This window comes from Cnephaeus nilssonii (genome assembly GCF_951640355.1).
Source record: "Cnephaeus nilssonii genome assembly, chromosome: 2".
Lineage (NCBI taxonomy): Eukaryota > Metazoa > Chordata > Mammalia > Chiroptera > Vespertilionidae > Cnephaeus > Cnephaeus nilssonii.
The window spans coordinates 73,973,955-73,996,275 of record NC_137073.1 but is presented as its reverse complement, the minus strand read 5'-3'; the positions used below and the strand labels follow the sequence as shown (position 1 = coordinate 73,996,275).

At 40.8% G+C, this 22,321-nt stretch overlaps 2 protein-coding genes across 3 annotated transcripts in view; one reads left to right on the top strand and one right to left on the bottom strand.

Moving 5' to 3' along the window:
* Window positions 1-7,806, top strand: part of PDE8B (phosphodiesterase 8B) — a 174,372-nt gene extending 166,566 nt beyond the window's left edge. Inside the window, exons 19-22 of one of the 2 annotated variants that reach the window (XM_079760277.1) lie at window positions 450-570; window positions 2,492-2,659; window positions 4,788-4,917; window positions 5,419-7,806. In XM_079760277.1, coding sequence (XP_079616403.1) covers window positions 450-570; window positions 2,492-2,659; window positions 4,788-4,917; window positions 5,419-5,528 — 529 coding nt within the window. In that variant the 3' untranslated portion in view covers window positions 5,529-7,806. Of the gene's footprint in view, window positions 1-449; window positions 571-2,491; window positions 2,660-4,710; window positions 4,925-5,418 lie in introns of those variants that run through there. The other variant, XM_079760278.1, reaches the window with a different exon arrangement.
* A 2,525-nt stretch (window positions 7,807-10,331) lies between these two features.
* WDR41 (WD repeat domain 41) overlaps window positions 10,332-22,321 on the bottom strand; it is a 58,789-nt gene continuing 46,799 nt past the window's right edge. Inside the window, exons 10-13 of the mRNA XM_079760297.1 lie at window positions 17,865-17,986; window positions 16,948-17,036; window positions 15,398-15,531; window positions 10,332-10,490 (exon numbers count right to left, since the gene is read on the bottom strand). Coding sequence (XP_079616423.1) covers window positions 10,338-10,490; window positions 15,398-15,531; window positions 16,948-17,036; window positions 17,865-17,986 — 498 coding nt within the window. The 3' untranslated portion in view covers window positions 10,332-10,337. The remainder of the gene's footprint in view (window positions 10,491-15,397; window positions 15,532-16,947; window positions 17,037-17,864; window positions 17,987-22,321) is intronic.

The window sequence follows — 22,321 nt, the reverse complement described above, 5'->3', positions numbered from 1 at the left end:
GACCAAAGCCCACTAACCATTCTCTATACTGAGAATCATGATGTCTGCACTGCATGCCATAGGGCAGCTCATGAGGTGCTATACCAGCCTTGTAGGGAAGGAACTTGTCATTTCCTTCCACCTCAACCTCACTGTTTTGATGTTGCCAAGAGAAGGTACAAAGGAATCACCTTGTAAAATAAGTGTCTACCATGTGACAGGTGTATATATATATATTCATTCATAAGTCACGTGAGGAAGGGTGAACTATCATTGGGGAAAATGGAACAGTGTCAACAAGTCCTGGTTTCATGGGAAGATGAGCAGGTAAACTATTGTGATTTGCACTAATTTCTTAACTCTGTGCTCAGCTCCCTCCTAAATTGTGGGAAGTGAGATGAAACCGTAGCAGAACAGTTCTAATTCGGGACATGATGTGAACAGGGCTCTCTGTCTTCTGGTTATTTTAGGAACCATTATCGAACACTGCGCCAGGCTATTATTGACATGGTTTTAGCAACAGAGATGACAAAACATTTTGAACATGTGAACAAATTTGTGAACAGCATCAACAAGCCAATGGCAGCTGAGGTAAGCATTTCTCATGTAATAGATACATCAGAGTATATTTCTATTAGGGCCTACTCTGGCCTCAAAGCATTTTCTCTCTCTTGAATGCAGTATGATTAGTTGCTTGAAATTGGTAAGAAAGAGCTGAAAGTACTGACCACTTGTTTTCCTCGGGGTCAAGAATAGATTGACAGTGTCTACGGCAACTCCGAGCTCCTTAAAGGAAAGGCCCTGGATAAAACCAGTGGTGACAAAAGGAGGTAGACCCAAAGAATAGGATGGAAGGAGCCTGCCAGCAGCACACCAGCATAAATGGTTCTATTTAAGAGATCCATGCCCTTTCTAATTCTGTTCTTTGACCTGTTAGACCTCAATGTAGGGTGTTTTAAAGATCTCTATTCCTGCTGGTTTGCATTAAAAGCATATCAGTACCTAAAGACTATATACAGCCCAATTGGAAGTGACTAGTTACAAACAAAAGCCCAAGTTGTTTCCTCTAAAATTTACCGATGTACCTTGGACCCCTATAAACTTGAGATTGGGGAACATGGATAGAAAGTTCACATCTCTTGTTTAAAATGAGATAAACTGCCCTCTGAAACCATGAAGCTGTTCATAGCCCATAAAGTTAGAAAAGCTTTTTCCTCACTCCTGTTGAGTGGGAGAGGTTGCATATGTGGATAGTGGATGTCTTAAAAGTAACTGGACAATCAGTAAGGAGACTATGTGTGTAGGACCCTATCACAGAACAGCCTGGATGGAAGGACAGTGTCCACCTCACCTGTGTCCCATGTCCCAGGGGTTCCACAGCACACTGCCAGGGTCTCTCCTTCCACAGAGGACTTATGGGGGTGGGGGAAGGATCTGGGGATTTAGGAGGGAAAATTATAGAGAATCATAGAATTTAGTGTTGGGAAGGTCATCTATCCAAGTAAGATTTATTACTTACTGAAGTAACTATTATAAGCGGTATCTTCCCAATGCTAAGTAATCAAAACCAGAACCTTCAGAACATAATTCTGCCCATTGATGGTCTAATAAATAGGCCCAGTCTCAAAACAATACAAACAACCCTTAAATGTCATGCCGTCCTTCAGCTTGGCAGAGCTCTGGAGAGCTAATTAACTGTTTTCACACAATCAATTCAATGGTGTCTTTGAAGGTAGAGAATAGCAATCAATCTTCCAGACTTTGCATATAACAGGTGTGTTGTTGCATTAATGTAAGCCTACTCACGGACCTGGCCGCTTAGTTCATAACCACTGACATGTATGACCAGTCTTTTTAAACATGCTGAACATACCTGTTCCTACCCTGGCCCACCTTTTGCTTCTAGAACCCCCAAAGCTTATATGGTTCACACTCTGTACTACCCAGTCAGAAGAACAGACAGGAAAGCATATGTGGACACATCCACTAAGAGAAAGAAACAGAGTAGGAAGAAGTGGGTGAGTAGGAGAGAGAAGGCACAGGAGAGAGGGAGCTGGCAGGTATAACTAGAAGTAAATGAAGAAATGATTGAAGGGTCACACGTATGTGTTATTCCCCCATCTTGAATGTATTAAAAAACAAAATTTTGCTTTTACACATTTCCTGGTAAAACTGGAAGAAAAGCTCTTCTCCTTTAAGATTACAAACCAAATTACTAAAAACAAAACAACCAGACTGCGTATAGCAGTCCCCTCTGGGAAGAGGATGGAAGTGAGGGAGTGGGTGGGTGGTGACAGGAACGTTGATCTTGTACACTCTTAAGTTTTTATGTTGCTTGAGAGTTAAGAATATATCAAATTATTATATATGAAATTACTGACGGGAAAACTGCCTTCTCTGAGTCATAGTCATGCCTCAGTGTGCCCTAGTGAGGCCATCTAATGTCTGGTCAGTTAGCCCTTGTGGACCCACCATCATCTTGAACTAACCCTCATCTGGCAATGTTTTCCAGAATGAGGGCAGCGACTGTGAATGTAACCCTATTGGGAAGAACTTCCCTGAGAACCAAATCCTGATCAAGCGCATGATGATTAAATGTGCTGATGTGGCCAACCCGTGCCGCCCCCTGGACCTTTGCATCGAATGGGCCGGGAGGATCTCGGAGGAGTACTTCGCACAGGTATATGGCCACTGTGGGGAAGCTTTTCCTCTCTCCTGGAATGGTCTGGTGGCATAGCACTCCAGGGATTCTCACTGTCACTTAGTACATGACTCCTCCCTGGAAGGAACCTCTGGCTCCCTCAAGAGACTGACATGGCTGGTCACCAACCAAAGTCTCTCTGGGGGAAGAGAAATAAACAGCCTTTGGAAGTATCTTTTCATCCTCAAATTGTTAGATCCTGAGCTTTCAAAAAAACTGGGAAAATCATTCATTCACTAGGTTATTATCACTATGGTTCATTATGGGGAAAACAGACATAAGCCATGGATAGCTCATAATGTAGTAGAGGAAAGATGTAGAAATAGATAGGTCCACACAATAGCTAAAATAAAAAAATCTCTAAGGGAGGTCTATGTTAAGTGCTAAGAGAGTTCAGAAAGATTTTTTTTCCTAGATAAAAGAGGGGCTTTGTGGAAATTATGTTAGAGCTGTTTTGTTAAGGATTTAGAAATGTGGAAATAAGAAAGGACTTTCTGGGAGAACAAAGCATTATGAGCAAAATTAGTAAGGAGAGGAAAAATCACAATTTTTATGTAAGGAGAGCAACAATATCTAGTTCACTTTGGCAGTACAAAGAAGAGTTAAGAGAGAAAAATCCAGAAAGTAGTAGACTGCAAGATGCCATCTGAAATATAGGCGTCCTTCCAGGGAAGAGGCTCTGAGGACTGATATGTGTGTATGTGCGGCAGGAAGACAAACGCACTAGTAGCTACAAGTAATGCAGGGGGAGGGTCTCCATGGGTGCAATGTACTAGTACCTCTGAGGTACATCAGCTATTAATAACGAGCTGATGACATCTGAAAGGGCCAGCGAGGGGACTGGCCAGCTGAGGACCCAGTAAGTTAGCTGCAACCTTCAAGGCTGGGGAGAGAGCCCCTGAATTGAAGAAAAGTAGGACAGGCAGTTCTGGGCTTGCCAGAAAGAAGAGGGAAAAAACACCCAACTAATCTTTGAACAACAGTGGATATTTCACGGCAGCTGGATCAACTAACCTGAAATGAGCAAGCTGAGTCCACAGCTGGTCGGAGGTGGTTAATGGGCTTCCCAGGACCCACAGAGAGGACTTGAACTCCTACTCCTAGTTATTCTCCAAGTGTGTGAACGGGAAATGGCAAAGAACCACTTAGAGTTCTTTAATGTAGCTCCTTGTTTAGGTGTCCTTTTCCCAAAAAGGAATGTACTACTGTTCACAAGACAATGTGACCTAAAAATCAAAAGTTACAAATGAGACCTCTGATCTGCTGGCCTCAGGCTCAACACATCACCAGGAAATATGGATCTTAATATTCAGCTCAGTGAATTACAACCTTATACATGTAAACATATACGCCAATGTGCAAAATACTCAGATTTACACATACCTTGAGCGAACTGCATGACCAGTACCCAAATCTGGTACACAAACATAGCTTGTCAGTCACTCTTTTGAGTAAAAATAGTTTTCCCGGAGGAAAAAGACTGGTTCAGCTGGACTGCATGCGTGCTTTCCCACAAGACAACCAGCATCGTGTGGAATGCAGCACAAGGGCTTTATGAGTATTTTGTCACAGAGTATTAAAAAGATGTAATTCAAAGGCCCAAATTTAGAAAGATTAATTCTTACTGCTTCAGTGAGGATGTTTCTAAGTGAAACTGGCTTTCTTTTTAAACTGCAAGCAGGTGACAGTGAATAATACAATGACTGGTGGTACTATTATGCTAAGGTATCAGCAGTTTTACCCATCATTACTTCTGTACTCTCAGTGTAAATGTCAATTCGTATTATTCATGTTATTAGTATTACTTTGAAAATAGTCTTGACCTTGCAATAGTGAAAATAGATCTCAGAAATGGGGGTATGAACCCCAAGATGATCAATGCTTCAGGAGGGGTGGTGGTATAGCATAAGAGACTGGACAGTCAGACCTGAATTCAGTTACTGCATCTCATCAGGTAATTGACTTATATATGCCCCATTGCTGAGCCTATTTCTTCATATACATGATTGGATGGTGACCTATTTTCACAGGGTTGTTCTGAGACACTAGATCGCACTGTCACAGTTCGGTATGTGCCCTAGAGCCCTGTGAGTGTTATGTCTTACAGACTGATGAAGAGAAGAGACAGGGACTACCTGTGGTGATGCCAGTGTTTGACCGGAATACCTGTAGCATCCCCAAGTCACAAATTTCCTTCATTGACTACTTCATAACAGACATGTTCGATGCTTGGGATGGTAAGATAGTTCCTGTTTTGTCATCTACACTAAATATTATCCTTTATGATGATTACCGTTAACAACATAGACTGGGCCTAAAGGTATAAATGAAATGTTTTTGTATTTTTTTTAAAGTCAGCTGCCTGTGGCCAGGTATGGTGGGGTGCTTGTATACCAAAGACTCAATGAATGTTTGATAAATAGATAAATAAGTCTTTACCTCTTCCAAGGACCTCTTCTAAAGCTTAAAGCAGTTTTATTCTAGCATTGGAAAAAACTTCAGTAAGAACACAAAATGTATTCTCAAAATACAAAATCTAACTCACAGATTCTTTTGGTAATGGCTTTTCAGTTTTTAATTAAAAGGACCTATTTGTATTTCAGAAACTAATGCTGTGTGTTCACATGCAGCCTAAGGTCTAAACTAGGGTACTTCTGCAATTCTGATCCCAAATTTGTCCCACAGAGCCCTGGGATCTAACTTAACAGGCTTCTTTTGATTCTTTTATGTCCTTGCAGCCTTTGCACATCTGCCAGCACTGATGCAACATTTGGCCAATAACTACAAACACTGGAAGACATTAGATGACCTGAAGTGCAAAAGTCTGAGGCTTCCATCTGACAGCTAAAGCCAAGACAGAGAAGGGGACCTCTTTCTGTCAAGGGCATGTGAATCACAGTAGTGTAAACAAGAGGCTTTCCTTTATAATGAAAATGACAAGTGTAGGTCAAGGAGCTAATGTCTAATATTTGACTTTGAATCAAGTCCCCAGATTTTATTTTTACAAAGTTAGGCTCCATAAAAAAAATATGTTCTTTATAAAATCAGTGACAGAACAAACCCATGGCAAAACCCTTTGCCATGCTGTCACCCTCAGTGCCCTCATCAACCATGGAGATGAATGACTGTAACTAGCAGGACATACACAGCAGAGACTTGTTGCCTCTGAGCCCATCTCCCTGGATGGTGACCAAGTAGCTTAGACAGTGTTCAGCTCATATCTTACCATAAAAATCACCATCACTGTTTAGCTTGACTATTTTCCTCAAGAGCTTCGGTCTGGAGGATTCATACTATCTAAGAAAAACTAAATATAAAACGAACTAGGACCAAATTATTGATAAACCAGTTAGCTTCACTGGCTAAGTGTTTCTTCTGATTGATGTTATGACACCCAAGTTAGAACCCAGCCTTGGCCTGTCGAGTGCCTTCGAGTCTGGTAGCAGCTGCCTATATCCCTCTCTCCTATAAAAGGAATTCATCTTAACAGAAAGCCATCCATGATGGGGAAGGGAGTGACGTTTTGTTTTGGGGGACTCTATGAGATCCCCAATTTCTGGTTAACAGAGGCAGTCACAAGGCACTATAGTATTATATAAAAGCCATTAAATCTGAATGCCCTGGGACAAGCTTTTTTTAAAAAAGAAAAAATTTATATACATTTGCTGTTGAAAATTTTTATGAAATCAATCTAAATTTTCTGGATATAAATCAACCAAGTATGTTGTATCATGTACCATCTCTATGTATATATTTGGGGAGGGGATTTGGGAAGTTTCAAGGTTCACATGTTTTTAACCTATCTGTATTTGCAATCATGCCATTTTCCTTTAATGATGTAAAAATATTGCAAGATGTGTAAATATATTAGAAAATAGACATATCGGGAAACAGTAAATACTATTAATTGTATGCTAAAGCTTCTAAAGCACAAGTGCATATTTTTATACAGCTCTTTTCACAACTTTCTGTGATCTACATGAAGTCGGACTTGAATATTTTTCCTTTTATCAGTCAACCCTTCTCTATGTATTATAAACTCAGTAAACAAAATATCTTCATTTTTCTTCCAAATTCTTTGTACTCCATGCTGCATTTTTAAGAGGTATAAACAGAGACTGAATTAACTGAATCAGTAGCTAGTTACTTTTTTCAAACAAAAATTGGAATGCAGAACACTTGGAATTAGTACATGGGAAAAAAAATGTCTTATCATTACATAATGTGCCAATATTTTTTTAATGTTTTATACCAAAAATGGAAACATATATGGCAATTCCATGCAAAGAAGTATATCTAAATTATTTTAGGTAAGAAAACTTGCTTAGTCAGGATAGCAGCTAGCGTTGTATTATAATGCTGCATTATGTAAATGATGAAAATGTTTTTGTGAGATACCTGTAACTAAATTCTTACAGCCATTTTTCATTTCCAACAGCTATATTTTACCTCCTTTTTAACCTAAATTTTTCATAACTTCAAAATTTCAGTTTAGTGTCCTTTATTTCATGAGTCATACACTTTGTTTTCAGAATTCAGGGTATCAGAATCCCATTTAAGGAGCTAGATAATTTGGCTAGGCTTCAGAAGCTTGCTTGTGACGAGGACAATCTTTTCCTGACATCTATCAGCTGCACCACATTTTCTATTGCAGCTTATTCAGTGGAATGTCAAATTAATTTCATATTAAACTCAAATTCTTTAAGACTGCCAGGTACTAAAGCTTCAGTATAGTTCTGCTCTTTATCAGTGTATGTAATCTACTATTGTGTAATCTGAGTTGCTACCTAAATAATGCATTCCTCCAAATAGTCATTTTATTAGAAATGTGATGTGGTCTTTCAGATGGATATAAACTACTATAATTGCCTCCTATCCTGAGTTGTTTACTAAAACACTGTGTTGAGGGGAGCTATATTAATTTAGGAAAATGCAATCCTATCTAATACAGAGAGAAGTCATATTATTACTACTAAACCACAAAAAAAGTTAGGTTATCTGCACCAGAACAAATAACCCTATAATTTAAATCATTCTTTACTTCCAATTTAAAATTTGCTTGCCTTCAAGAGTCTTGTGGGCAAAGAACAAGCCTTACCTATTCAATCAGAACCTCACTTGAAGAGAAATGAAAGGGATACTCCAAAGTTTAGGCTCTTGATTGTGCTATGAATACAGCCAGAGAATGAGGTTAATAAGGCACTCTACATAGTGTTACTTGCAACTAAAATAGCATTAAAAACTAAGATGGAAAAAAATGTACATAATTGTATTCTTCTAAATTAGGGCATTCATGAAAGCAAAAACCAAGTCCAGTGAGTGGGTTGGAGGCTTCCCTCTAGACACAGTTTTTTATGGCAGAAAACTAACTAGAGTATATAATAGATCAATTTGCCCTGGCAGTATTTGCTCCCAAAACTCACCTGTGGTTTGTATTACTCCATGTGAATAGAATACTATCACAAATTACTAACCCAGAACAGATTAGGAAATAAAGCAGTTAAAAATGATGAGTTTCTCACACCGAATATGTCATAAACCATTCAAGAAGACAATTTTACAAACTCCTGACCTAATGTAAAATTTCCAAAGAAAAACCACTAGCTAGTAATGGAGTAAATTAAAGCCTAAAAATGATTCTGAGATATTTAATCAAACTGAACAACCATCTGATGCACTCAGACCAGAATGCATGTCTGCCTGTTGCTGGGATGGATGCTCCCAACTTCAGGATAAAAGATTAGAAAGCTATTTCTGCGATTCCTCAAATATGCCACAAATAACAAGTTGTTGGATAACATTCATATTCTTCTATTTTGTAATGGGGGTAATAGATTTTAATATATTTATCCATAAAGCCATTTTCATTATATATTAAAACAAATAACTGAAAATTATTTGCTTTTTCTCACATGGTAGTCATATAAGCCTTTATCTTTGATTTGTCTTTAATGCTGCTCAATGATGATAAGGGAACAGAGCTAACACATTGCAAGGCCTTACCTCTCTGGGCCTCAGGTTTCTCATTCATAACATTATGGCACTGGTCTGGCATAGATAACCTTAGCTCTTCTGGTCTTTGGAGGCAGTTGTGGAAGCAACTGTCAAAGGTAAGAACTAGTAAAAACAATTTACAAAGATTCCATCAAGAGTGTGTGTGTGATGAACAAATAAATCTGCAGAAAGTTTTCTTTGAGAAGGATCAGTCCTCTGACATATCCGTCATCTTGCACTTACTTTACTAGAATTCTTTCATCAACAGTTTAAATTTAAGAATAACTCCACTACTAAACTCGCCCATGTTTAATGTGTGGAACACTTCTTAATTTTTATCCTTTAGTACCAAAAGGGAGAAACAGTGCTCTGATATAAAGCCGGTGGGTGATGAAGATGATTAAATCTCAGTGGCCACTGCAAGAAACTACCTAAGTGAAGCCTGTCTCAAGCATTTCATTTCTGAGTCAATGGTAAGATGAACCAGGCACTTGGGACTGTCGTCTCTGACTGGAACACTTTACTCACCTAGCTCTCATCCCTGGCATGTATGAGGGCAGCGGCTAGTGTAGTACTAATCTAGCCAACAGCTCTTCAGGCCAATTCACACTGGGGAGAAAAATACATCCTCATAAGATTCCTACTGATTTGAGTTTATAGGAACTTTAGTAGCTAGAACTAAAAATAAAAAATTATTTAACAAATTAGTTTGCACCAGAGATTCAAATTTGCTCTCTAGAACCTTGATAGTTATTAAAGATGAGAGGAATTTATAGAAGGGATATATTTAAATTTATCACAAGGATTCTTAATCAAATGGGCTCTAATGATAACCAAAGAATAAAAAACTTCTAATTAATACCACAACTTTACTGTTCTGTTTGAACCTCATAGAACAGCACTTACCGCTTCAGCAGCACATGTGCAATTATGCACTCTCCATTTCTTACAGGAAGAAAGTTCTCGGGAGAGCTCAAGGTTTACATTCAAGTTATGCTACATCCTACCTCTTCTTCAGTGGGTTTTTCCCCCCAAAACACCTTCTATAATTATCATGTATACTTATTTCCTTAAATAAAATTTTAAAGATGAAAAAGGATATGTAAGCTATTCATTTTGGAGAACAAAGGTATTTCAAAATCCAAAGACTAAATGAAAGAAACTATATGCTTCTTTAAAAAAAAATCTAATGAATAAGAATTTAATTAGAGGTAATAAAATTATACTAAACAAAGAAAGAGGTTCTGAATACTATACTCATTTACCACAAACTCATAATTTCTGGTGTAAAATTTTCTAAAGCATAAAAATTTTTAAATTGTCTATAAGGACACTATGGGACACTATGGTATACTTTAATTCTGTATCAACAGATACTTGTATTGTGATCTGAAAACTTCACCTTTTGAAAATTCACTGCTAAAATACTTGTGGTATATTCTTTGGAGGATATACTCACATGTAAGAAGCAACTTGTTGCTGGTTTGCATGTCCCCCTTCTGCCCCCGCTCCCCCGCCAAAAAAAAAAGAATTCAAACAATCAGAATTTTATAAAGTAACAAGAAAAAAGTACATTACACATTGAGTACATGTTAATGATTTTCAGAGTATTACACTATATTTGATGTTAAAGTTCACGCACATGTATTCTAAATTCCTTAAACTAGGCAGCAAGATACAAGTCACCATTTTCCTCTAATTTTTGAAATAATTTTAAACTGCGCAATCCAGATTCTCGTTCTCCGTTTTTCCATAAAATAATGAGATGATCAGCAGAGCATGTCACTAGTCCATGATCTTCAAAGTATAGAAACATCTGTAAAGAAATTTAAAACTACTGAGTACAGGAACTTCAAGGAGAAGGGACATGGCCAAATTAAAGCAACACCTGTGTTTGTAAAATGTGTACCTTAGATGTCTTTGGATCTGAATGTAAGACTCCATATCATTTTCCATGAGAAATTTTATTTTACATGTTGATTATAGTCACATAGAAATATGTAAGTGCTAAAAATATAAGTACTAGACCAATATCTAGTATTTTAATAATTAGAACTTCAATACTGCCCAACTACGGAACTATTACAGCTATCTTACCTTATAATAGAGAAACATGCAAATTGACCGCACCTCCGCTATGCCCACGATTGGGCCGGCAGGAGGCTGGGGGCGGGACTCCAGGTGGCATATCCACCGTTGAGAAGATCAAGATGGCGGTGCCCAGTGGCCGGGCCCATGCCGCTGCTCCCGGCAATCGGCACCCCGGGGGGGCGTGGCCGGGCCCATGCCGCCACTCCCGGGGTGCCTGAAGCAATCGGCACGGGGGGGGGGGGCGTGGGCGGACCCATGCCGCTGCTCCTGGCGGTGCCTGGGGCGATCAGCACCCCAGGGGACGTGGCTGGGCCCATCGGCACCCCGGGGGGGCGTGGCCGGGCCCATGCCGCCGCTCCCGGGGGTGCCTGGGGCGATCGGCACCCCGGGGGGGCGTGGCCGGGCCCATGCCGCCGCTCCCGGGGGTGCCTGGGGCGATCGGCACCCCGGGGGGCATGGCCGGGCCCATTCAGCCGCTCCCGGGGGTGCCTGGGGCGATTGGCCACCTAGGGGGGCGTGTCGGGGCCCCTCCCACCCCTCCGGTCCCTCCCGGGGGTCCCGGGGTTGATCGGCCACCTGGGGGGGCGTGGCCCTGCCCCTCCCTCCCCTCCCGGGGGTCCCGGGCGGCGATCGGCCACCCCGGGGGGCGTTGCTGGCCCCTCCCGCCCCTCCCGCCCCTCCCGGGGGTCCAGGAGGCGATCGGCCACCTGGGGGGGCGTGGCCCTGCCCCTCCCGCCCCTCCCGGGGGTTCCGGGGGTAGATCGGCCACCTGGGGGGGCGTGGCCCTGCCCCTCCCGGGGGTCCGGGGGTAGATCGGCCACCTGGGGGGGCGTGGCCCGGCCCCTCCCGCCGCTCCCGGGGGTCCCAGGGGCCCCAGGCTTTCCGGGCCTTGGGCACCAGCAGGGAGCCTGCACCGATCGCAGGAAACCACTGGGGGTCGGCTCCTGTGATCGGTAGCAGGGACGCTGGGTGCAGCGAGCCCAAGGCCGGGAAAGCCTGGGGCGGAGGCTTTCCCGGCCTTGGGCACCAGTGGGCAGCCTGCACGGATCGCAGGAAACCACTGGGGGTCGGCTCCTGCGATCCTTAGCAAGGATGTTGGGTGCCACCGAGCCCAAGGCCACCGCCCGGGGCCAAGCCCCGACCCTGAAAAAGGCAGAAGGCGGTGGCCACAGCCAAGGCCTGGGTCCCTGGTGCCGGCAGAAAACTGGTGCAGGCAGCCAGGTGAATGAAGGTCTATTGCACGAATCTTCGTGCAAACGGGCTACTAGTTTTTGTAATATACATGAATTCCCAGAGTATCTTCTGTATTTTACCATATTATTCTTCAAGTACTAGTTTTAAGATTTTGTCAGAAGTCCTGTCACTTATACTTGTCCCATTGTTTATACACAAATGGCTACCAAAAAAAGTCTTAATTCTCCAAGATAAACACTGGCTTCAGATCTGTAAATGAAACAAGATATAATCGATCCATACATAAGCATTTATTGAGTGTCGTCTATATGCGTATGGTCCCTACCCTCAAGAAGGTTCTAATTCAGTTGCCGAAACAATTAGGGCACCAATTAAAGGCTGTGTAATAAGGTACTATATAATAAGTAGTTCAGATTATAATTTGTCACAGAAATTCAGAGAAAGAGGACATAGATCAATAGTAACTGAAAATGTCAGAGAAAGTTTCAAAAACATAAACCTATCCAAATAAAGGGAAGGTCATACCAAATGAATGAATAGGCTGAAAATTCAGGATAGGGAAAGGAGTGTTGCTGAGAAGGCAGCATGATTACTATGGAGTGGAGAGAGGACATGAATGAAGTCATGAAAAGGATGAGCTCCTCCAAGGAAAGAATGAAATAAAGGAGAGAAATAACATTAAAGAACACAGGAGGACAAAAATTTTCTTTGAATTAACTTCTACATTTTGAAGATAGCAGGATGAGGCCTCAGCTGTTTATGTAGGAGTGAAGGGGTTTAATATTGGAACAAAATTCCTCAGGACATGGAAAAGACAGAACACACAGGGATTGGATTACAGAGTACAGATGAAAATAAAATAAAAGGAATGAGAAAATTCAGGAGATAGAAAATCTAGTCTCTCTGATACTTAGTGAAGTCAGAGATACGGTTTTTTAAAAAAGCTTTAAGTATCAATACTTTCACTCAGGAAAATTCATAAGAAACTGACATTTGTATATTATGACAACTGTGCCACTTTGAAGGTTTCCTCCACCACTGAGCAATACGTGTGAAACCTTTAATGGGTTCCTACTATTTTAAAAAGAAAGTCCAAACTCCTCAGCCTTACATTCAAAGGCAGTGGTCAGCAAACTCATTAGTCAACAGAGCCAAATATCAACAGAACAACAATAGAAATTTCTTTGAGAGCCAAATTTTTTAAACTTAAACTTCTTCTAACGCCACTTCTTCAAAATAGACTCGCCCAGGCCGTGTTATTTTGTGAAAGAGCCACACTCAAGGGACCAAAGAGCCGCATGTGGCTCGCAAGCTGCAGTTTGCCGACCACGGTTCAAGGGCATTCATAATCTAACCCAAAACTACTTTCCCAGGCTTCATCTCCTATGTCAGCACGTGTCCACAGAAACCCAATGCTCTAGCCTAGCAAATCAGCTGCTTGCCACCAAATAGTTCCTATTTTTGTCCTTTTGTCTACCACATTCCATCTTAACACTCCCATATAGCCAAGCAAATGAAGACAAAGTTAACAAAATAACTGGACTACTTGTTTGAGGAAAGCAAAGATGAGTACCCAATATCTGGGAGCATAAATCCTACCTAACTTTTAAGGTTCAGCTCAAGTCTCAAGTCCCCTATCTTCCACTCCTATCTTCCACTAATCATTTTCTTCTCATTCCTGACTCTCCACTGTCTGCTATGCATCTGGGTCCACCTAAGAAGCCTAGATTAACAGCTTACTAGGTCTGTATCCTTTCTCACTAAAGTGTAAGATCCATAAGGGCAAGTATTATAGTTTTATATCTCTTTGCAAACTCCACTGTCTAGTATAGTGCCTGAAATACAGGAAATGCTCCATAACAAGTGTGGTAATTCTGCTCCTAAGCATAAATGCACTTTCAAATGAGAAGTAATTTGTTCCTCCTTGGCTATGAAACAGGAAGAACAATTTAATAAAGTCATTATTTAGGGCCTTGTTTATACTGCTATCACACTATTACCAGTTCCAATCATCTATTTATCTTGATTATTCTTATTCCTTCATTACAGGCAATGGTGCCTATAAGAAATATTAATGTATTTGGATTACCACAAGTTAGAATTGTATGCATTTTGTAATTCTCAACTAATATTTTTATATATGCATAATGATAATCAAGACACTGGGTTTTACTAAAGCTGACAAATTACGATCCTTCAAAAGGAGGTAAAACAGCACTGTATTCATGAATATGATAAAGGCCCCTGGAATTAGGTTCTGTAGGGCTAAATATCTCTCTCTCTCTCTCTCCAATCCTCTATTTACTACTGTTATATATTCAACATTATTCACATTGTCCTTACTGTCAGCTATCTTCATCTCATAAATAATGGTAATTAAGCCCATCATTTAGAGCAGTGATATTCAACTGGTGTGCTGCAACTATTTTTAAAACATGCAATACCTGACTATTTAGTCAGGGGCACTGATATCTTTTCCCTTATATTGACAATAGCAAACAAAACAATAACTATCTGGTGTAAATGAATCAAAATGATATCTATTTTTTTGTCAGACTGGAAAAAAAAATAGGTTGAAAATAGCTCATTTAGAAGCAACTCATTCCTTGGCTCCTCAAATCTTATCTCTCTAAAGAAAGATCCTAATTGCTCATACTACAACCTATCCTATTCCATGTTTTAATTCAATAAAAACCTACAGATAAGGGAAGTACAGGTTTTATGATACCAACAGAATAAAGAGCAGCAAGATGCAAAAGCAGGAATTCCCTGGACATTTATATGGCTACTAGAGGCCCAGTGCATGATTTAATCATGCACCTGGTGCACCAGCTGGCTGGCTGTCCGCTGGTGCACCAGGCCTTCCGAAAGCCTCCGGCGCGGCGGAGGCTTTCGAAAGGCCTTGTGCCGGAGCAGACAGACAGCCAGCTCCCCCGCTTTGGCTTTTGATCGCGGGGGAGCTGGCTGTCTATCCGCTGGTGCACCAGGCCTTTCGAAAGCCTCTGGCGCAGCCATGGCACAGCCGTGAGCTCAGCGTCCTGCTGGCCCAATCAGCTACCCCGGCCACCCTGAGTCCCGCCCCCTGCGCCTCCTGCTGGCCCAATCGTGGGCGTAGCGGAGTGATGGTAATTTACATATTACCATTTTATTATGTAGGACTAGAGGCCCGGTGCACAAATTCGTGCACGGGTAGGGTTCCTTAGCCTGGCTGGCGATTGGGGCTGATCGAGGCCAGCTGGCTGGGGGAGGGACCATGGGAGGTCAGCCAGCTGCAGGAGGTTGGCTGTGGGAGTGCACTGACCACCAGGGGGCAGCTCCTGCCCTGAGCATCTGCCCCCTGGTGGTCAGTGCACATCATAGCGATCCGTCAACTGGTTGTTCAGTTGACGGGTAGTAACGGTCATTTAGGCTTTTATATATATAGATTAAAAACAATACCTCTACAGATGATGAGTGTCCAATCAAATCTCCAATAAGCTCCAGTAAACATGAAGTGGAATTTTCTTGTTGCTTTTTAACAGGTTGGCTGGCTTGTTTGTTCACTCTTCCAAATCCCCACATGTTAAAAAAACCTAGAAAAACACAATCATTTCAGGCATTTTCAAAATTACTGTGCTCTTATGATCTATCTATATAAAACCCTAATATGCAAACCAACCAAACAGTGGAACAACTGGCAGAACGACCTGTTGCTATGACGCACACTGACCACCAGGGGGCAGACGCTCAATGCAGGAGCTGCCCCCAGCCCGCAGGCCCCAACCGGCAGTGGTGGCAGGAGGCAGGGCCGGCGAGTGGGCAGCGCCAAGGCAGCCAAGGCAGGTGCGAGCAGGGGCCACCTGATCGCCTCGCCAGTCACCCCGCAAAGGGAGGTGACAGGTGACAGGCGGCAGCGATGGGGGAACGGGGCCAGCTAGCGGGCGGCACCTGGCCAGCCAAGGTGGGTGTGAGCAGGGGCCCCGATCACCCCAACCGTCACCCCACAGATCAGCCCTGATTGCCAGCCAGGCCTAGGGACCCTACCTGTGTAAGAATTTCGTACACCGGGCCTTTAATGTTAATATAAGATCAGAAAAACAAAATTTAGATGCGAAGACCTTCTGTGATTTTTTTTTTAAATCCTCATCCAAGGATATTTTCCATTGATTTTTTTTAAGAGAAAATGGAAGAGATGGGGAGAGAGAGAGACAGAGAAACATCGATGGGAGAGACACATCAACTGGTTGCCTCCCACACCAGGTTTGCTGCTAATATCTCTTTTTTGCCCCTACTCACCCACTGGTGAAGGTGTATTAATGTGAGAAAAAGACAGACACTGGGAATAAAAGAGAAGTAAAAAGGCCTGGATGGCAGAGCCCCCCGGCCCCCCCCCCCCCCCCCCCGCTCAAAAAAAAGTCACAATTCAGATCTATCAACAAGGGCTGACCAAAAGGAACATGACTGTCCAAAAATAATACCCTATGACTTCAGATAACCAGAAGAAACTCCACAGGTACCAGCATCTGATTTCTCATGCAAAAGTTGCTAATAAACCAGGATTTTGTTTTATAAACCAAACACCTGAAAGTTGAGTTCATGAGATTATGATTTAAACACAAATGTGTGTTTTTCAATAAACAGAGTTCAATGTTAATGATATAATGCCTCAAGTCTCAAAGAACACTTTAACATCTGACCATACAAACTGTGTATCAGACACAATTATAAACAATATAAATGAATAGTTACTTCAAAAGGCCATCTGATCAATTACTAGAAAATAAGTTTCTCCTCAAGACAAGAAAATCCTAACTGACTTGGATAGAAATAAAGAGGCAATTCTATATTAAAACAATTTTAAGATGTGACTCCTAAATCCCGATTACCATATGCCTCATATAGACATGCCTATTTCAGGCATGCTGAATATTATTCTTGTGCTTATACATAACTGCCTTTCTTCTTTCACATGAGAAAAAAAGACTGCCTTTTTGAGAAAAGATACACACCTGTTGGTACAGGTTCAGCTGCAATTTGCTGTTTTTCTCGTAACTCCCAAATGCGTACACTGCCATCTTCTGAGCATGAGATTAACTGCCTGTCAGAACAGAAAATCAGTGATAAAAAGATAGAGCACCATGGAGGGCCAATGCTAAATTTGCAGTGAAAGGAATCAGTGGAGCCCTCAATTGCTTTTATTCAGCGCTTGGCAGGAGCTGATAAAAAACACAATTTAACATGGCTTTCTCAATGCAAAGTAAAAGCACTCTTCAGGAAAGACACACGTTATATTGTTACATTGGCTCAAATGTTATAAATATTCCGTCTTCATTTTTTAAAATGCATTCAGGAAAACAGGGTATGAATTACACTTTCATAATATCCTGAGCGACAGTCCCCTGTCCTCCCCTCACTGTATCTCTGCTCAGGGTGCCTCTCACTCTGAAAATAACCTGCAGAGAAAATAATACTATTCCCTTCATATAATTTCCTCCCTAAAAATTCAGCAGCCAAATTTACTGAGAGGAAAGTCCTCAGTAACCTTCGACAACAGGAGGTTTCCATTTGATTCTGGCTATAAACAAACAACAAAAAGATGTGTTTATGGAAAAATATAAAAAGAAAAATTAGCACTTAGTAAATGCCCAAAAGTCTTTTACCTTTTAAAAGAAATGCCATATTTTAAAGTAGTGCTTCTTATAATGAGATTCAATGTAATTCATCTGAACCTTGCTTCTTGTAAATTTTGTAATACATTGCCACAAACTCTTTTATTAGAGACAGCCACATGGTATTATCCATTTCCAAAGGAATATAGCAGGTCAAGTCACAAAGCCAGGCAACTTTGCCACTTGAGAAATTACATTGGTAGCCCTAGGAACTGTGAATTTCTCTCATCTGTTGCAAAGCAGATGGGAACTTGTACCTGTTTGGAAGCTTGGCAATGTGCAGGACTCTGGAGTCATGGGCAGTTTTCTGGCAGGCAATCACACGCTTCATTTGAAGGTTATACACGTATAAACCCCTTCCAACTGCAACAAATACATTCTGGAGGGGAAATTCAGAAATGGGCATAAAACTAGTGCTTACTACTACCTAGTGTAATAGATTTCCAGCCCCAGTGTGACATCAGAAAATCAGTTACCTTCCTCTATTCCTAGCCTTCAGCCCATATTACTGTGCTGCCCTCTGAAGTCCAAATATTTCAAATTATGAAGGAAAGCTCAGCATTTAGAAGGCAGAAGGACACAATTGCAAATACAGAGAAAGCTCTATATATTACACCCCTAAGCATCACTTTCTTCCTTATTGAAATACTAGAGGCCCAGTGCACAAAATTTGTGCACTGGTGTGTGTGTCGGGGGTCCCCCAGCCTGCACCCTCTTGCAGTCTAGGAGCCCACAGGGGATGTCCAACTGACAGCTTAGCCCACGGGGAGAGGGCCTAAGCTGTCAGTCGGACATCCTTAGTGCTGCCGTGAAGGTAGAAGAGGCTCCTACCGCCGCTGCACTCACCAGATGTGAGCTTGGCTTCTGGCTGAGCAGCACACCCCTGTGGGAGGGCACTAACCACTAGGCATTCTTCCGCATTGAGCATCTGCCCCCTGGTGGTCAGTGCGCATCATAGCGATCGGATGTTCTGCTGTTCAGACAATTTGCATATTAGCCTTTTATTATATAGGATAACAGCTAGAAAAAGGGCTAGTAGATTAGCCCTGCAGCATTAGAGGCTGATATACAAGCTAAGTATTCACTCAGATAACACAATACCCTTGGGAGAATTCCTTAGTTTCTTTTTCCTGCAAAATGTGAGCAAAATTACTAGGTGTACCACTTAATAATGTGGATTTTTTTTCAATAGATGGAGTTACACGTATGTTGATATATATGCGATTTGATATGTATGCTATTTTGTTGTATTGACAGCAAGCTTCAAACCTTCATATGTCAAATTTTCTGAAGGTGTTACCATCATAGATATTTTTATGCTTAAAAATACCGAATTTCGTGTCCAAAAAAGCATTTGCGGGAAGTTTTAATTCATTACTTTATTTTGAAGAAAAAGTTATCATATACTTTGGGAAGCTTATGGTGAACATGCTCCAACTCAAGATACTTGTGAACACTGGTTTAAATGCTTAAAAGTGATGATTTCAATGTGAAAGACAAAGAATGTCCAGGTCAACCGAAAATGTTTGAAGACCAACAATTACAAGCATTATTGGATGAAGATGAGTGTCAAACTCAAAAACAACTTGTAGAAAGATTAAACGTTGCTCAGCAAACAATTTCTAGTCGTTTACAAGCAATGGGAAAGATTTTAAAGAAAGGAAAATGGGTGCCACATCAACTGAACGAAAGACAAATGGAAAACCGAAAAGTCATCAGTAAAATGTTGCTTCAACGACACGAAAGAAAGTCTTTTTTGCATTGAATTGTGACTGGTGATGAAAAGTGCATTTATTTTGAGAATCCCAAATGCACAAAATCAAGGGTTGATCCAAGTCAACCATCAACATCGACTGCAAGGCCAAATCGCTTCAGAAAGAAGACAATGCTCTGCATTTAGTGGGATCAGGAAGGTGTGGTGTATTATGAGCTTCTAAAACCAGGTGAAACCTTTAATACTGATTGCTACCTACAACAAATAATCAATTTGAACCATACTTTGATCGTAAAATGACCAGAATGAGCCAGAATACACGGCAAAGTAATTTTGCTTCATAATGACGCACCATCACACACTTCAAAACCAGTTAAAGACACGCTAAAAGATCTTGCCTGGGAAGTATTAACCCACCCGCCACATTCACCAGACCTTGCTGCTTCAGGTTACTACTTGTTCTGATCGATGGCACACGCACTTTCTGAGCAGCACTTCAAAATGTATGAAGAAGTGGAAAATTGGGTCTCTGAATGGTTTGCCTCAAAACATGAAAAGTTCTATTGGGACAGGATCCACAAATTACCTGAAAGATGGGGGAAATGTGTAGCTAGCGATGGACATTACTTTGAATAAAGCACTTTTAATGTTTCTCTTGAAATTATGGTGTTTTCTTTGATTACAAAATCTGCCATTATTAATTGGTACACCTAGTACTTGCACTCCATATCTTATCAAGAGACCTATAAAGGATATGAAGAAGCCTATGCTAGAGTGCCACTATCCTTTTAAGATCCTCTGAAGGCTTCACAAAAATGTTTTTCCAAATGTAGTATTAGAAATATCTATTAAAACAACTTTAATCTTTTGAAAGTATTTTTACAACATTAACCTTACTTCAGCCTCATAACATCTCATTAAGATAGGAAAAGCAAGTATAATTGGCATCTTTTAGGTGAGCAAGTTAAAATTGAAAGATTAAAGTCACACATAAAATTAAGAGAGAGTCAATATTTAGACTCAGGTCATATTATTCCAGTCCTTTGCTCTTTCTTTCCTTACATCATACTGCATAGGTTCTCAAATCATTTTGCAAGTCACTAGACTTTTGGTAGCACATATCTTAGAATCATTCATTCTTGCTCATTAGGTACCCCAGTGAGGCAGACCTTTCAAAAATCCCTACAGATTGCCTCTCTGTTGTCTGAACCTTACTTATGTGTCCTCAACCCCAACTCAGACCTCCAGTATCTGGACCAAAGCATGGCCCCATGTCTTACCAGAGTCTATGATCCCCCTGACCCTCAGAATTGGTACTCCACATTTAGCAATGCAAGCTGAGGATCAGTGCCAGGGGCATTAAGGAACAGTTAGCCAACTTGCTAAAATCAAGCATTCAATGCAAAGAAACTAGTTTTACAGACCAGGAAATCTGTGCAGAGTTTAAGTAATTTATCCAAGGTCACACAAAAAATTATATACACACCTAGAGAATTAATGAGCTTTAAGGCTGCAATGAGTCAGTCAAAAGACTCTATCATACCTGTTATCAATAATTAATGGGCCCTAGTAGAAAGAAAGAACCCCTACAAGAGAAGGAAAGTCAGAGAAAACTGAGTAATGTTTTATCAAGCATTTATAGTAGTTAATAAACATCTATCAAAATTGTTAAGATTAAAAAGAATGCAAAATGAAAAACTTTTTAAATACCAATTTTTTTTCAAAAAGTGAAAAAGATTTAAAAAGAAAATTAAGAATAAGTTTTAGGACTCCAACTCTTAGATATCTATTTTCCGTCTTTTCTGAAACCCTATTGTTTTTAGCATATATATTTAATTTTTTCAACATAAAATTAGGATATAAAGAAATTTAATCTTTGGTTATACTAGTGTTCTGTATCCTAGTCTTATCCTATTGTTTTGTTTTTTAAAGTGAGAGAGGTGCAAAGAAAACAAAAAATATACAATACTCTCCTCATCCAGGACATTATTTATGAAATATGTAAATAAAAATAACATGGATATAATTAGAAAATTTAAACAGTGTAGAAAGGCACAAAATACAGTGAAATAAAAGCTTCCTCTCTTCAAAGGTTACAACCCTTAAACATTTTTGTTGTTAATCCTCACTCGAAGATATTTTTCCATTGATTTTTACAGTGGAAGAAGCTGGGGGACACAGGGGGCGGCGGGGGGGCGGGGGGTGTTCCCCGTGTGTGGTAGTGGTAGAGAAACATCAATGTGAGAGATTGGTTGCCTCCCACAAGTGCCCTGATGCGGGGTGGGGGGTCGGGGGGTCAAGATCAAAACAGTGAGCCTCCAGTGCACAGGCCCACACTTTGACCATTGAGCCATGCCTGCCAGGGCTTAAACATTTCTTATGATTACATTTATTCCTAAATGTAATCATAAGGAATGCAAATGCCCTTTAAATACATTTTCTGAGCCAGGATTCATTAATCCAGTGCTATTCACCTCTTACTGCAAAAAAGATGTAAAGTACTTCAAGAGTATCATCTCCAAGGCCTAAAGGATTGAACTCAGTAATTCTCAATCATCTTGCCCCAGGATGCTAGGAGACCAAAAGAAAAAAACTCTTCCATATTTTTATTTCCTTTACTTCTCTAAGAAATGCACCAGAATCTTAAAAAGGATTCTTTTCCCAAAGCATTTCTTAAAACAATTTAAATCATTATTCTCAATCCTATGGAATTATTTAATCCAACCCAAAATTTCAATAGAGCTTTTCAATCTATGGCCACTTAATCACTTCCTTGCCTTAAGGATAGAAGCTAAGATTAAAATGTTTTTGTGTTTTTTTAATGCAAGTGGTACAATCTTCAACATATCAGAACATTTTAAAGCAGAACTTGAACATGGGTAATAGATTAAATTTTAAAAATTAGAAACAGCGCCCTAACCAGTTTGGCTCATTGGATAGAGCGTCAGCCTTCGGACTCAAGGGTCCCAGGTTCGATTCTGGTCAAGGGCATGTACCTTG